At 39.6% G+C, this 15,033-nt stretch overlaps 1 protein-coding gene across 3 annotated transcripts in view; it reads left to right on the top strand.

Annotated features, from left to right (window-relative positions):
* The window catches only part of GPCPD1 (glycerophosphocholine phosphodiesterase 1), a 48,487-nt gene that overhangs the window by 1,346 nt on the left and 32,108 nt on the right, over positions 1–15,033 (top strand). For 2 of the 3 annotated variants that reach the window (XM_014964550.1, XM_014964548.1), the window contains exons 2-4: positions 6,453–6,535; positions 11,284–11,368; positions 12,263–12,347. In XM_014964550.1, the coding sequence (XP_014820036.1) occupies positions 6,487–6,535; positions 11,284–11,368; positions 12,263–12,347 (219 nt within the window). In that variant the 5' untranslated portion in view covers positions 6,453–6,486. Of the gene's footprint in view, positions 1–5,253; positions 5,299–6,452; positions 6,536–11,283; positions 11,369–12,262; positions 12,348–15,033 lie in introns of all 3 variants that reach the window. The other variant, XM_014964549.1, reaches the window with a different exon arrangement.

A 15,033-nucleotide genomic window follows, 5' to 3' on the forward strand; every position in this document is an offset into this window, starting at 1 on the left:
CCCCGTTCCTTTTTAATCAATAGCTTGTCTCGCAGGGTGTTTGTGTTTTAATTCATTAAGGCATGTGCCGTTGGATGGCGATTAGGCTCCAAAATTGAAACGTTAATGGGAGAGTGAAATAGTGGATGAGTGGACTTATTTTTTTTTCCTCAAAAAAGATATTTTTCTTCTACTCTAGCACTGTTGCCTGTAAAAAAAAAAAAAAAAGGTGTAGAAAAGACTAAAATAATCTGCTGCCCAGGGAGGTGGTGGAGTCACCATCCCTGGATGTGTTTAAGGGACGTTTAGATGCGGTACTGAGGGATATGGTGTAGGGGAGGACTTTGTAGAGTAGGGTAGATGGTTGGACTTGATGATCCCAAGGGTCTCTTCCAACCTGAATGATTCTAATCTGGGGAGTGCTGTTTGTCCTGAATAGAATCTGCCAGTCTAAACTGCCACATAACTGATCTCTTTAATAAAGCAGGTTAATCCTCAGTAAAATGGATACAAGCTTTGAAGAAACTTTGGAAAAGTTGTTTGTTGTTGCGTTGAGTACTGAGAGCTGTGGGGAGTATTATACGTGTTATTTGCCCGTGTCATTTCTAAGTGAGAATTGTTAGCATGATCACAAACAGCTAAATTATTGCTTGGTTAAGATCTTGTCTGCCACACGTTAACAACAAACAACACTTCAGCAAAAAGAAATCAAACCCAGGCTGTTCTGTGCAAACACACCTCAGCCGTTTCCTGTCTTTTTCAAGAACTTTGTCTACAAAACTGCTGTGATGTGGCTGAGCCAGAATAGTGTGCTGCATGGACAGGTGTTTGAGCAATGCTGAAATCCATTCGGTTCTTGTTATTTAAAATAAAGTAGGTGCATTATAGGTGAGCACCGTGTGTCAGATAGGGATCTTGTGTTTGATTACCAGGGCTGGCTTGGCCTTGCAAACAGTTAAATTGACACTGAAAATAGCATCTTAAACATATTTTTCTCTATTGCTCCATACTAATTTGCTTTTTCAGAAATAATATTTGGGCTTTGCTTCTTTCTAAATGTCAGTGTAGCCCTGTTGATAAAATTCCTGCCTTTGAATCGGCGCAGTGTGTCCAAATGTTGCATGCAAGTTTGTTTCTGCCCAGTGTTAATACTGCAATGCAGTATGAGAGAGCTGCTGACTTTGTGCCTGTCCTTTCTCACGCAGTCAAGGTGCTGGGGGAAAGGAGGGGGCGGGAAGAACCTTCTGGTTGTTTGGGTGAAAACGGAGGAGTTGATACTGTAATGTTGTTTGTAAAAAAATTCTCCAGTTGTTAGAGTGGATGTCCTGGCAAGCGTATCCTCTGACCTTCTTCTAAAATACAGGTGTTGTCAATTATAGATGCCTAATTTTATTACGTACCTAATTTGCTACTTTAGATAGACTTCATAATATTCTGATACCTTGGTAGGACCAACCACAAGTAGCAAAATCTGTTCTTTATACTACAAGTTTAATCAGATTTGAATAGATATCATTTAAATATTAAAGGTATAGTCTGAAATAGCACGAGTTGATATTTTTATGTTTGAGAGTCTACTGCTGTTAGTAAAAATGACAAAACTGTGTGGTAAAGCCAGCAGTTTTGCGTAGCTGGCTCATCTCCCTCCTTTGTTCAGCGAAGCGCCCGATCTGACACGTGGTGGATTGTCTATTGCTGCGGATAGTACAGCTTTCAAGAAGGTAAAAGAGAAGTGCAGTGCAGGGTAGGGTTCAAACGTGGGCTTCCCTGGGGAGGGTGCAGGGGGCTGGGGTGTCCTGCCCCGGCCGCCAGCCCCGCTCCTGCCAGCATGTGCTTTTGGCTGACGTGGTGGCACCTTTCCCCTGCTTCAGCCTGGGGTTAGTTGGACCTCTCCTCGGTGTTGATCAGTCTCATGAGTCTGCACTTATAAGATGGAGAACGTCTGCTTAAAATCAGAAAAACAAAATACCGCAGCCTTCTGCTCCTTGCCCTTTTTATCTGTATACAAAAATAATATATACACACATGTTCACTTTTTGCAGAGCTGGTGGTCTGCACTGTGATGAAATGTGTGCTAATGGTATGAAAGAGCCTGTTTGTGCACAGATGGTCTTTATCTTGCTACAGGCAACTAAGAAAATTCAGTAATGCAGTGATTAAAAAATATTCTTGCATTAAAACCCAGATGTTTGAAACTATTAAAATGCGTTCCAGGAAAATCATAGCACCCAGGTACCTAGCTGTCTCATTTTAATTGTCTGTCTAATTAGGTTTGAAAAATCCCATTAAGTACCTATAAAAAATTTATATTCCTGGATATCTTAAAAATTGTTCACCCATTAATAAAGTTACTTGTATAAGATGTATTTTGCCCTGATAACCTGTACCACCAGACCTGTAAGTCAGAGGTTCAGATGAACTTCGAGCTTGGAATTTTTAAATTAAGTCCATCTTCTGGTATATTTTGACTACAACCAAAAATTATCTTGGTCTTCCCCATCCATTATGAACTTTGCTACCTCATTTTAGAGGAAAGCTCTGATGTTTTGTGATATGTGAATAGCTGATTGTATGCTAGAAGGAGAGTCTGAAATGTCTTCTTTTCTAAGTGCCCGTAGGGGTTCATGGCTGTTTGCCTGTATCTTCTAGAAGTGCTCTTCTAGAATCGGGAGGGGAGAGCTTGGGTTCACTATTATTTAGGAAATTATATTAACTCCTGTTGCCCCTTAAGGAGGAGAAAACTGTGAAAGGAAAGCTTTACAGCAATGTTAGAAGAAAAAGTTAATTTTTTAATCTTCTGTTCAGCCCACAGGATACTACGTTTAAAATCTTTGTTGCTTTTGTTTTGGGGTGTATGAAGGCAAGTAAGGGGATTTCTGAAATTGCAAGTTTCCCTGTCTAAGGCCACAAGGACAGCTCTGTCTTGTGTCAGGGGAACCAAGATTGCTATGACCCTACCTACCCTACCTTGCCTGTGCTCTGGAAGCGTTGCAGCCAGCTTGTTTTATCAAGTGAGATGAGTTGATGGGCAGGGTTACCCGAGTCAAGCTTTTGAAGGCAGGTCAGTACAGCCCCAGGACTCAGAGTGCTGCTGCCACTCTGCGGTCACCATCTCCTTGAGAAGCCTCCAGAGACTGTGACAGGTAAGGGTTTCCTTTGCAAAAGGAGGAGAGTGTGAGAGGCTTGTACTGTGACGTGATGGGGGAAAGAATATGTTTCTGTTGTAAAACCAAGTATCTTTAGGTAGAGAAACACCTTAATTTTTTTTTTTTTTTTAAGTGAAGTGCTGGTACCATTGTGTGAATGTCTACTTGGGTGAGACCTCTCTTTCCCCATGAATAAAGGGCTGAGATCAGGTGTTCGTTGCTTGTAGCTGCAGTCCATAAAAGCTGACTGAAGGGAGGAGGTGGGACGTAGGATGAAGGGCAATTGTTGGCACCCTGGACTACCGTTTGGATGCATGTAGTTGCAGCAGATGTGAATTCAGCTTTAATACTTCAGAACCCAAAGGTTGTTTAAAATTGGTCATCGCACAAGGACTTCTAGTTAGTAAATCTGCTCAGTTGACTTGGTTAATACTTGCTGATTAGGAAGCGTTTAACGTTTTTCATGTAACTGTTTTCAGTTCCCCTGAGCAGACAGTTATTACCCCTCTGAGCTGAGGATTCTTTAATTTCTCCCAAAGAGTCCACCTTTCCATGTGTGGGTAGCAGAGAGGATTTTGTTATTCTTTGTCAGCTGTTTTGGTGAGGCGGTGCTGGAAATCTGAAGGAGGGAACGTTGTGTTTAAAAGATCGCCTGACACCTACTGGTCAGAGGATTTGATTGTCTAGGGTTTCTTGCTATTTCCCTCTGGAAATTAAACTACTTCCTCTTCTCAGAAACCATCAGCAACTAGACAGCAAAACTTGTGCTTTTTCCCCCTAAAATGAAGGATTTTTTGTATCGTGTCCTGAAAGCAAAGAATGCTTTATACGTGCATGTTAAAATACAACGTAGGCTTGATTCATTAACAAAAAGCAGATCTAGCTTTTCCTTGCTGTGTGTTTACATACAGTGCTCTGCTAGAAAAGGGGTTCCTTCAAAATGAGGGGTAGTACTTTCACCCTGAACGTGAGTGTAAGTGCAATACCTGTAACTGCAGTTCTGCTAGAAAAGTCATGCCTGTGTTTGGTGATGTAGACTAGAGTTTTTGTTCTCCTGATATACATCCCTTGTAGGATGTAGAGTAGGTCTTTGAGGTAAAATGCCTTTTGAACAGAATTTTGACAACTTTACAAAGTCAGTTTATCAATCTCCTTACTGTTACGTAGAAAAGTAATACGCTTTTGCTAGGCAGTTTAGAAAAGCCCACAAATGCCTTGCAAGTAGGTACATAGAATTCTTACAAGACTGGCTAAAAGCTTTATAGATTTAGCAGGATTTCAGATTTTTCTCTAGGAACGAATGGCTAGTTAATTAATTTGGAGTAAGACAGACGTGCTGGTTTTTGCCTGTTCTTCCTTTGGGGAATTAGGTTCAGGCTTCAGCTGTCACTTACCTGCTTTGTAGTCTTTGGCAAGGCATTTTCCCCTAACCTTTTCTGTTAAAGGTTGTACAAGCAAGGACAGTCAGTGAACACAGGCACGGCCCTGAACTATTCAGTGTAATCATACATGCACACTAATTGTTTATATTCTCTGCTTTAAACTGAGATTTTTTTGTGTCATACCGGGCCAGTTTCACAAGTCCAATTTTAGTTTCAGCACTGAAACATGCTGTGCTTCTGTGTCTATAAATAACTGCTAAAAATAAATGCTAGAATGTGTCACTGTTAACACACAGACCACCTAATGACACATGGGTAATGAAGTTCATTAAGGATGTGCACTTCATGGAATTCCTGTTTATTAAGTGTGTTTATTTCTAGCTTCAGTAGTTTGGGATTTTATCATTTACAGATATTTTATTTGTAAAAGATAACATGCAGAATTGGAATATATGACCAGAAACATCTATATTGCTACCATTTTCTTGCTCTCATTTTACCACTGAAAAGTGGTCTCCCTTGACATGGAAGGAGTGAAATAAAGGAGGAGAAAAATGAATGTAAAGTAAAGGCAGCAATATTTAGAGAAGGAATAGATTAAGAGAGGAGGAGGAGGTCCAGAAGAAAAATTGGGGGTGTTTAAACTTTAGACCTTAACTAACTGCCTGAGAGGAATGAAGATTGATTATGAGCTTTTTCTTTTCTCCTTACTTGGTATCTGACTTCAGATTTTTCTTGTTTTCAAGGCATCTGTTAAAACTGTCCTGTGCCCCTTGAAGGCAAGGGCTCAGGTAGGTAGATTGCTCTCTAATGCCGTTAGTTCTCCTTGTCATCAATCCTTTAGTAGAAGTGTTAATAATAATAATGACTGAAATTGTACTGAAATAAACTGCTTTTGTCCTGTTCAAAAATAGCAATAAAAAACATTCTACTTGCTTGGCTTAAAAAAAAAAACAAAACAAACCACAACCAAACCACATATCACATATGAAGAAATGAATTAGTTGAGAATGTTACAAAGTTAATTCTGCATATAATTATGCATATCATGTGATGATTCTGCACCCATGTCCAAGGGAATATACTTGAGTGATGATAGCTAGTCTAGACAACTAAGATCTGGACTTGGACTTTGATATGACTGCTACTTTCATAAATAATATAAAAGGCTATTTTGTATCTACAGAGTTTATGCTGTAATGGGGAGAGTGGGATTCTGCCAGGTTTTTTGCATCGAGCTGTTGTGCATTGGAAGAGGGTAGAAAATTGAAGCAGGGTCGATCCTCCAACTTCTGTCCTGCCTACAGAGGCTGTTGGCAGTCCCTTCCTGCTCTGGTGGTTCCAGGTCTGCTGCTTCTCTGTGTGAAAGGCTGGAAGTGTTGGTAGGGGCGCAGAGTCCGAGGTCACGGACAACTTGCTGTCTGTGACAGCAGAGAGTTGCCATCTGTCATGGGCTCTTCCCCTTTTTCCTTCAAGGTGGTAGTGCTCATCTAGGAAACCCTTCTTGTGTTTTGAAGAGGATGCTGAAGAATAGCATAGGGAGACAGTCAGAAATTACTGCTTGCCGAAGGTCATAATCTTCAGTGTCTTCTAATAAAACTTTCAGTAGCCGCTTTGGGAGCAAAATTAGTCAAAAAAAAGGCTTTTTGAAAAATCTCACCTTAAGACTGATGAATGCTGCATGATATTGATATTTGCATATGCTATTTGATTTAGGAGTCTTTTTTTTTTTCTTGTGCCAGTGTTGCCACAGTGTCTTCTGCAGCTGGATGCTGTTTTCTGGATCTGCTGCTGGTTTTAAAGAGCTTTCTATTTTTAGTGCTCCCTCTGACAGTAATATCACTTGCTTCCCTATAAATGGTGGGATACATGTTTTCTCTTACAACAGCAACAGATGTAGCGTATTGTTCCTGAACTGTATTATCTTTTTTTCTTCCCACTGCAGATTTCAACTATTCTAGGACAGAAGTTCTGCAAGTATGACCTCTTCTCAAGTTAGTTTTGAAGTAAGAGGACCATCAGTACCAGGTACCCAATCATGCTTTCTCCTTTTTGTATGGTTTAACTAGAAAAAGGTTCAAAGACTGTCTTGTCTTTTTTATTCAGAGGTAAAAAAAAACCATGTCAGTTCAAATATTAAAAGAAGTCATTGTAAAATACATTAATTAAGAAATTTCACATAAGAATTTGAAAATTAGATTTGGGAACTAATTTTTACTTCAAACAACAATTTCATACTGTGCTAGAGATTTTCACATGAATTGAAATGGTTATGATTGTTTTAAATCCAGTCTTCTGTCTCTACTAACTTTTTATTCCATGGGAATGAATATTTACGTTCCAGACCCTCAGTCAGGCACGTATTGCTGTGTTTGTTCTGGTTTTTGATTTCTCTGCATCCCTGATGAAAGTTTTCCATAACAATGTGACCTCTACTATAAGCAGCTTAATTCAATATTCTATCTGTGCAAAAATGTGTAAAATAACTTCTGTAATCTAAATGAGGAACACAAGGTGTCAGCTCATGTAGAACACCAAGATTTAGTGTTGATAAATTGCGCTTATTACTTTGACCTTTGTCTTTAGAAACTTTGAAGGAAGGTCACCAAAAAGATAATTGGTGGTTGCCTAATGGCAGCAGATGTATGTGCACATACAGATTGGCAGAATTCCTGTTACAAACAAATCCCAAATGGCATAAGGGTCTGTTGTAGTTGGGGGAAAAAATGGTAAAAGCATGTAAAAAGTTTTGACATCTGCCCCGTGCAAGACCTCTCCTGTGTTTCTCCCATTTGATAAGGAATTTGAGAACTGAACGTTGACTCACAATGTGGACGTGAAGCCTTTAGTAAGGAGTAGTGTTTTCATAGCATCCTGGAGAGAACTTTGAAGAGTAATTCAACCTTAGCTCAAATGAGTCCATAAAGCGCTGGTGTAGCCATACAATGGAGCCCTGCTCTTTTGCCCTGTTCACAGTGTTGCTTCCACTGTAGTGATGGCACTGTCACTGGCAAAGCTGAAACTGCATCTGTACCTTTTACTGATAATATCTGCAGCAAAAATTAGGATTAGGGAGAACTAGATCCTGCCTCAGTGGCTGGTTACAAAGAATTACTTGGAAATACTGATACACGTGTAGCATAAAGAGGTGTCACAGAAGGTTGCTTCTGCTTATGGCAATATTGATGCTGTTGGTTTTGATGGGGGAGAAGAGCTTTGAGATGCAGCAGTGGCAAAATGCAGCCTTGTGAAAGAAGAGAGGTTAGGTTTTTAGAGCTACCAGCAGTTCTACAAACAGCAAAATTTCCAGTTTATTTAGAAGCATCATGTAGAGATGTTGTCAGATCACCATGGTGATCTTGGTGAGACAGGAATCCTCACCTTTAGCACTGATGTGCTCCCTGTGTCCTCATCACTGTCCTTTCCTGTCAGTGTCAAAGCCAGTGGTGGTTCCAGGCTTAACTGGCAGGACTTTTTCTGCTGCTTTCCCTCACTCCCTCTTGCCAAACCACTTCTGGAATTAACACTGGTGATGAAGCCTGACACGTTGACGTAGGCTTTTACACATTTGTGACATGGAGTGCTTTGTTTTTGCCTCATCCTAGCGAAAGGAAGAGGGTCACTGGCTGTGACTCCTTTAGGTCTTCATCAGAACACAGTCCTGTACCAAGAGACTGCTGGGTGGCCAAAGATTAGCTATTAGGAAATTAAAAAACGGAGCTTCTGACTCCCAAGGGAGCTGGCCCAAGCAGAGAGGTTACAACACTGGTGAGGCTGTTGCAAGCTTTGAGGTTGGGCAGAAGGTCTGGGGTAGGTTCCTCTCTGCTGTGGCTGGTGGAGCTCTCCCCGTGGCAGCATTGGATTCCCTGTCAAGGGTTGGGGGGAGAAGTTGAAGAACCCTGAGCTTAAAACACAAAACCAAACCCCACTGAGTTTGAAAAGGTGGTCCCGGTTTATCATGTTTCACTCGTGCCTTTCCTGGGATAATTTAAGCAGCGTTTTACAAATCCTCATTCAGGCTTGCGGTGTAATCATTGAAGTGAGTTTAAGGGTTACTGTGCATCTTGTTCAAGTGCTGCCTTTTGTGTGTTGTACCTCCTTGAGTGATAAGTGTTCACTGACTGCACACGTTTGCTTTGAAAAAGAAAAAAAAAAAAAAAGGCTGCTACTACTTCATCTACTCTGAAGATGGCACTTCAGAGACTGTCTGGCATGTACACTAAGATGTACTGAATGCTGTTTTAGGGAATTTTAGCTTCTCTTTACTATTTCTGGTCAGTAAGTTGAACTGTGTGGTATTTGGGTGGTCTTCCCTCCCTCCCCCTGTTATCTCCTGCCTGCAAAACCAGCCACAGTGTGCCTGGGTACAGAGTGGCAAAGGCAAAGCACCTGGCCCAGGCTGTTGCGTGTACTGAATTCCATAGGAAGGATACTCCTACAGCTGTTTTTTGCCTGCATTTATATGCTTACAGTGGGCATCCAAAAGACTTGATGATGATTATTTTTTTTAAATGAATTGGAACATTATTTTTTTTTAAGAACAAAAAAAAATGGAGTTGTAGCTCAAGATGTTGGATGAGGAGCTTGACATGGGCCAGCAGTGCACACCGTATCCTGGGCTGCATCTCCAGCAGCATGGCCAGCAGGGCGAGGAGGGGGGATTCTGCCCCTCTGCTCTGGGAGCACCTGGAGCACTGTGTCCAGCTTTGGAGTCTTCAACACAGGAAGGACATGGACCTGTTGGAACAGGGTCAGCGGAGGGCCATGAAGTTGATCAGAGGGATGGAGCACCTCTGCTGTGAAGACAGACTGAGAGAGCTTAGAGAGGAGAGGGCTCCAGGGAGACCTTATAATGGCCTTCCAGTACCTAAAGGGGGCTACAGGAGAGATGGGGAGGGACCCTTCATCAGGGAATGTAATTATAGGATGAGGGGTAATGGTTTTAAATTGAAAGAGATTTAGATTAGATACTAGAAATAAATTCTTTGCTGTGAGGGTGGTGAGAGCTTGGCCCAGGTTGGCCAGAGGAGCTGTGGCTGCCCCATCCCTGGAGGGGTTCAAGGGCAGGTTGGAGGGGGCTTGGAGCCACCTGGTCTGGTGGGAGGTGTCCCTGCCCAGGGCAGGGGGTTGGAATGAGATGATGTTTAAGGTCCCTTCCAACTCTAACCTTTCTATTGTTCTATGCTCTCTAAAATTATTTCAGTAAACTATTTTTAGAAACAAATTGTCTTGTTTAATTCCTGGATTTTGTAGTTTTTTCTGCAATCCCTGGATCTGCATGCTTCTGGGTTTTTTTTTTCATAACCAGTCCTGGTGGTATATCTTACTAGATTAATCTGTAATAGCTGGAAAAAAGGACACAGTTTTAGAGGCACAAGGACTTCCTCAAAACTGTTATTTTGGACTTTAATGTTCCAGCTATAATATTTGGCTTAGTAAAAGGCAGTGTATCTTTGCTCTCCATAGCTTGCCTCTTTCTATCTTCAGGTTATTGTGGATCTAACACTACTGCTACTGCTCTCTCAGTGTGAGGACAGAAGTCCCCATCATCAGTGCTTGTGTCTTGCTTTTGTTAAGACTGATACTTTTTCTCTCTGACTTTTCAGCTACCAATTTCATCCTTGCTTTTCCCATTGATGAGGCATGCAGGGTAGTCCTGGATACCCTCTCCCCTTATATCTCCCCTTTTCTTCCCCTCTCCCCCCTCCCCAATTAGGGAACTCATTTGGCTTTAGCTAAATGTCTTCCTTATGTCTGTTTTGGTCTAAGGGTGACTTTGAAACACTACGTTTAGGCATTTCAGGTTAGAGGACAAAGTAAATATCAGTATTTTTTTAGTTACATTTTATTTAAGAGTTGCTCAAATGCTCTGGTAGTTCTTACATTTTTTGTAGCAAGATTAAAAGGTTAAGCATGCTAACTATACTTTAAACTTCACATTTTCTCCTTCTGCAACAGTTTTTGTTTTCCTTGCATCTAAAAATCCTATTGAAACCCTGTAAAAGCAAAATACTAATTTGTCCTTTCCCTTTGTATTTATCATTGTTGTTCTTGCAGCTGTATATATATGGGACGTGGTCTAGAGGTGGGCTTGGCACTATTGGATTAATGGTTGGACTTGATGATTTTAAAGGTCTTTTCCAACCTAAAGGATTCTATGGTTCTATATAAATTTTTTTATCAAGGATAAGTATGCTTTTATGTCTGATAAAAAACTGAAAGCATAGCAGCAAAAATAATTCTTAGGAATAAAATGAAATGGATGTGTTGCTTTGGGAATAATACTACAACCTCCAATTTGTCTGTGCTTTCTAGACCGGTGGTGTGAATTTTAGAGAACTCCAGTTTTAGATGTGTATGTTACTCAGTAGTGTGTGCATATACATACATTAAAAAAAATACGCAGTATATAAGAAAAAACTTGTTCATCTCAACAATAAGCATTTTACAGTGAAAATTTGCCTGCTGCATTTCCAGAGATTTTTGAACAGTAATAATAGTGCAGGACAATTTGGAAGCAAACTCTTCAAAGGCTGGTGTTGTCAGTAGGTCCCAGTCTCAGTGAGATCCTTATGAAGGCAAAGAAAATGCTGTTGTAATTTTGGATGAGGGAAAAATTCCTTCCTGAACCCAAAAGAGAGAGTTTAGATGGGTGATTCTGGTGTATATGCTTAAAATATTTGAAGGTTTGACAGTGTAGGCTGTAATTATTAATTTCATATAGGCTTGAGTAATGATGAGTGGTGTGGTTTTTTTTCTGTTTGGGTGTTTCTTAGGAGAGGTTTTTGCAATATGCGGGAGCTGTAGTGCTTTGGGAAATTGGAATCCACAAGCTGCAGTGGTCCTCCAAACTGATGATCGGTAAGTTGGATTTTTTGGGTTTTTATTTGTTCCTTTTGAAATAGCTGGAGTTCTGAAGCAGCAAATTTGTTCTGTTTCTGAGTTTGTAAACTATGGAGCTACACGTACTGTTGGTAAAACTCTCCAGAATTTCTTGTGTTGCCCTTGAACATTTTGAATGCTTAGGAATGTGTCTGTGAAAATGTTTAACTTGGGTATGCTTTACTAATTGCAAGTGATGCTTCAGCCATTGTGGCTGGCATGTTTCAGGAGTTTAGTTGTGGACATTTTGGATAAGAAACTGCTATGGATAGTTCTCAGTCCCATGACTATACAGCAAGTTATAGGACAGGTTTCTAGTGTTTACCTTTTAACCCATGCAAGTTGTTTTTATGGCTATAAAGAGATGGGGAGAAGATTTTTTAAAATGAGAGACCCATTAAAAGTCGTTAGGTGGTTTGTGTGTATATAAACGTGTAGTTTACATGTGTAAATGAAAAAAGTTTAAAAGTGGTGGAGGAATTCTGTGTTTTCTGAAGATGGTGCCATTCCTATTGCTGTTTGTATGATGCAGGAAAACAGGACTTGCAGGATGTATTTCTAATTCTGTCAGTGACTTGCTGTGTGATCTGGGATGAGTCCCTGAATTATTTCATCCTCTTTTCCCGATCTGTGAAACGAGGATGAGAATTCTTGCTGCATTAGAGCACTTCTGTAGATTAGAAAGTAGAATTTCACTTCGAAGTATTTATTGTGCTTTGTGTGTGTTTGGCTGAGTTACCTTGTGAAAACCTTTCTTGCAGCCATATGCTGAGCTTTATTTTAGAGTATCATTTAGGACAGACATATGTCTGGGGTGGCTGTTAGGCTGTATTCTGAAACTGGTGTTTGTTTGGTTGTTTTTTTTCCCCACAGTCAATTATGGAAAGCTGCAGTAGAGCTTCCTAGAGGAGTTCCTGTTCGGTATCGGTATTTTAAAGGATACTTCCTAGAACCTAAGGTATGTACAACCTTTTCTATTTCAAGTTGGCTCATCCTTAGTAAAAAAAAAAAAAAACAACACCCAAACCCTTATTTGAGGTAAAAAGGATTTTCTGAGTTAAACTTGAGTTTTTAGAAATAAACTGCAACATATGAAACATAAACACTGTGGAAATACAAGCAGTTCAGTTTTGGTAGTACAGGACCATATGCTGTTAACTGCAGTTATTTTTGTTAAAATGTCTTCTCTCTTTTTACTGGTGTTAGTGTTTTAAAAAATCCAGTGAAATGCCTGACATAAAGCTTAAATGATTTAGTGAAGTTCTTGTTAGTTATAGTGGAGCTGCAACAACTTCTGCACTTGAATATGGATTTCAGCAGGGCAAGGATCTCTAGCATGGAAGCAGGCAATAGCAGGAGAAAAAACAGTGTGAGCAGGTGTAGTTAATTTTGCTTAATCTACTACAGTTCTTAAAATTACTGCAGATTTTTTTGGTGAAGTATTCACTAGCGTTTGTGCTGCATACTTAACAAGTGTTGATCTCTTGGAATGAAAAGGTAACACAAGGAATGGGGCATCCCAGTGTTTTCTCTAGATGTGTATATAGGTATTTGCATGACCTGGGGGCGGGAGGAACCCTAGAGACACACCGATGTGTTTTTACAGGTATGGAGGTCAAAGCCACATGCCAGTTGAATGTAGGTGGCAGTATACTGGTCTGTAGAAATCATACTGGGGTAAGGGGGAGGTTCTTCAGACTGGGGATGAGACTGCATCCAGAAAACAGTTGGACTAGTCTGGGAAAATAAGCAGCTACTCTTTAACTGGTTTTCTTAATAACAAGTAATAACTGAAAGAAATAACCCATTTAAAGCTATCTTTGCTTTCTCTCTTACTCTATTAATATCCTGTAGCTATTCACCCTAGGCTATAGTTCTTCAATGAAATTGGGATTATGAAGGCTGTAGCTAAATGTGTACAGGAGTTAGAGAATCAGCTGGTATATGCCTTTTAAATATTTTAAATTACTGTCAAGAGCGTGTAAGGCTTTTTTGTCAGCCTTTCTTTCACTGAAAAAATATTTGACAGATGTATCATCTCAGTGAAGGATGCTAACTTTAAATGAAACTCAAGCGACTGCATTCTGTTTTTTCATTACAGGATGTGAAATAGTCTAATCTGAAACTGATGTTGAAATTATTATTTTGAGGCAAAAGAAGGGAAGGCAATAATAGATTTCTTCTTCTGAGCTCAAAAACAGAGGCCAGAAGTAGATCAGCTCTTAGAGCCTAGCAGTTCTGATGGGACTCTTACGGGCATTTGCAAAAAAATTATATGTTTAAAATGTAAGCAATAGAGCACTAGAAAAAGCACACTTAGTGAGAACAGACTGGCAGAAAATGTGCTCGTAGACAACACAATTTCCGTTTTAACATTTGAAAAAAAGTTTACAATGTGTATTGGTGAGTGTGTTTCTTTAAGTAGGTGCTCTGTATCGTGCACACTTTATGTACCGTGTGATGCAGAGTCTGCCAAGGTAAGTGTAAATTTTATGGAATACCAGCATAATGAGCTACTGTATATAGAAAGGAGGAAAAAAGAAAACCACCCTCCAAAACAAAGTACGTGAATTGCCAGGGTACATGATTATCCACTTAACGGTCTCTAGCCTGTACCTGTTAAGTGCACAGGACTTCATTTCTTAAAACATAAAGTATTTTGAAGAAAAGAATTCCAGCTACAATGTTTTCTTCATCTTCCTGTAAATTTTGTGAAGAACAACATAAAATCGAGATCCCTTCATTCTAACAGAATTATAACGCGCAGCTTATTGCAAATGAGATAGTATATGGAGGACTTGAGCAGTTACAGCTCTTGATAAGGAAAAGATATTTCTAAATTAAATTATTCTGAATATAAATAAATATAGTAATTTTTTTATTAGGCATTGCATGTGATTAGTCGCCTAAATTTGATAGGCTTGCAATGTATGATCCCTTAGGCACTGTAAATTTTTTATATTGGTGCAGTTTTGTGTGTTGTGGTCTGTAGTAGGATAACTTTAACATATTTAAGACTACACATATATTTAAGTTGGAACATATGAATTTGACACCACGTAACTGAGTAAATTGTGCTGAAGACAGATTCAGCTGAAGTTACAGTTCCCTTCCTGTATCAGCTGCATCTTTGAAGATGCTGGGGTTGGACATGGTGGCAAAGCTGGGGGTGATACATGTACGTTTTTATGGAGAAATGATAAGTCTCATGTTATCCAGAATATTGCCACAGACTAGATGTGAAAATAGATAAAATAATTCACATTTTGGAAGAAAATAAATAGGAAAGTATTTTTCTCACCTCCCTTTAAAAAAAAAAAAAGTCATTGTTATTTGATCTCTGTTAAATTATTTTGCTTGAAAGATAGTACAATGTCACGGGAAGTTTGGCTTGTTTGCACTGAAGCATTTTGGTGTTAACATGATTGCAGTTACGTAAATTGTGTGTGGGGTTTATACTTAATATATTGAAATTTATAGAATAATTGTAGGGATAAAAATAAATGGATGCATTTACAAAGAGCATCTTACCATAAAATCGGTGCAAGTCTTGGCTCCAGTATATCAGGAGCTTTTGCTGTGTTGTAAAAATGTAATGATAATATGAGTCATCTTAAGTGTTTTAAAAGAGAAGTAAATACGTA

This window comes from Calidris pugnax, unplaced genomic scaffold (genome assembly GCF_001431845.1).
Source record: "Calidris pugnax isolate Ruff unplaced genomic scaffold, ASM143184v1 scaffold219, whole genome shotgun sequence".
NCBI lineage: Eukaryota > Metazoa > Chordata > Aves > Charadriiformes > Scolopacidae > Calidris > Calidris pugnax.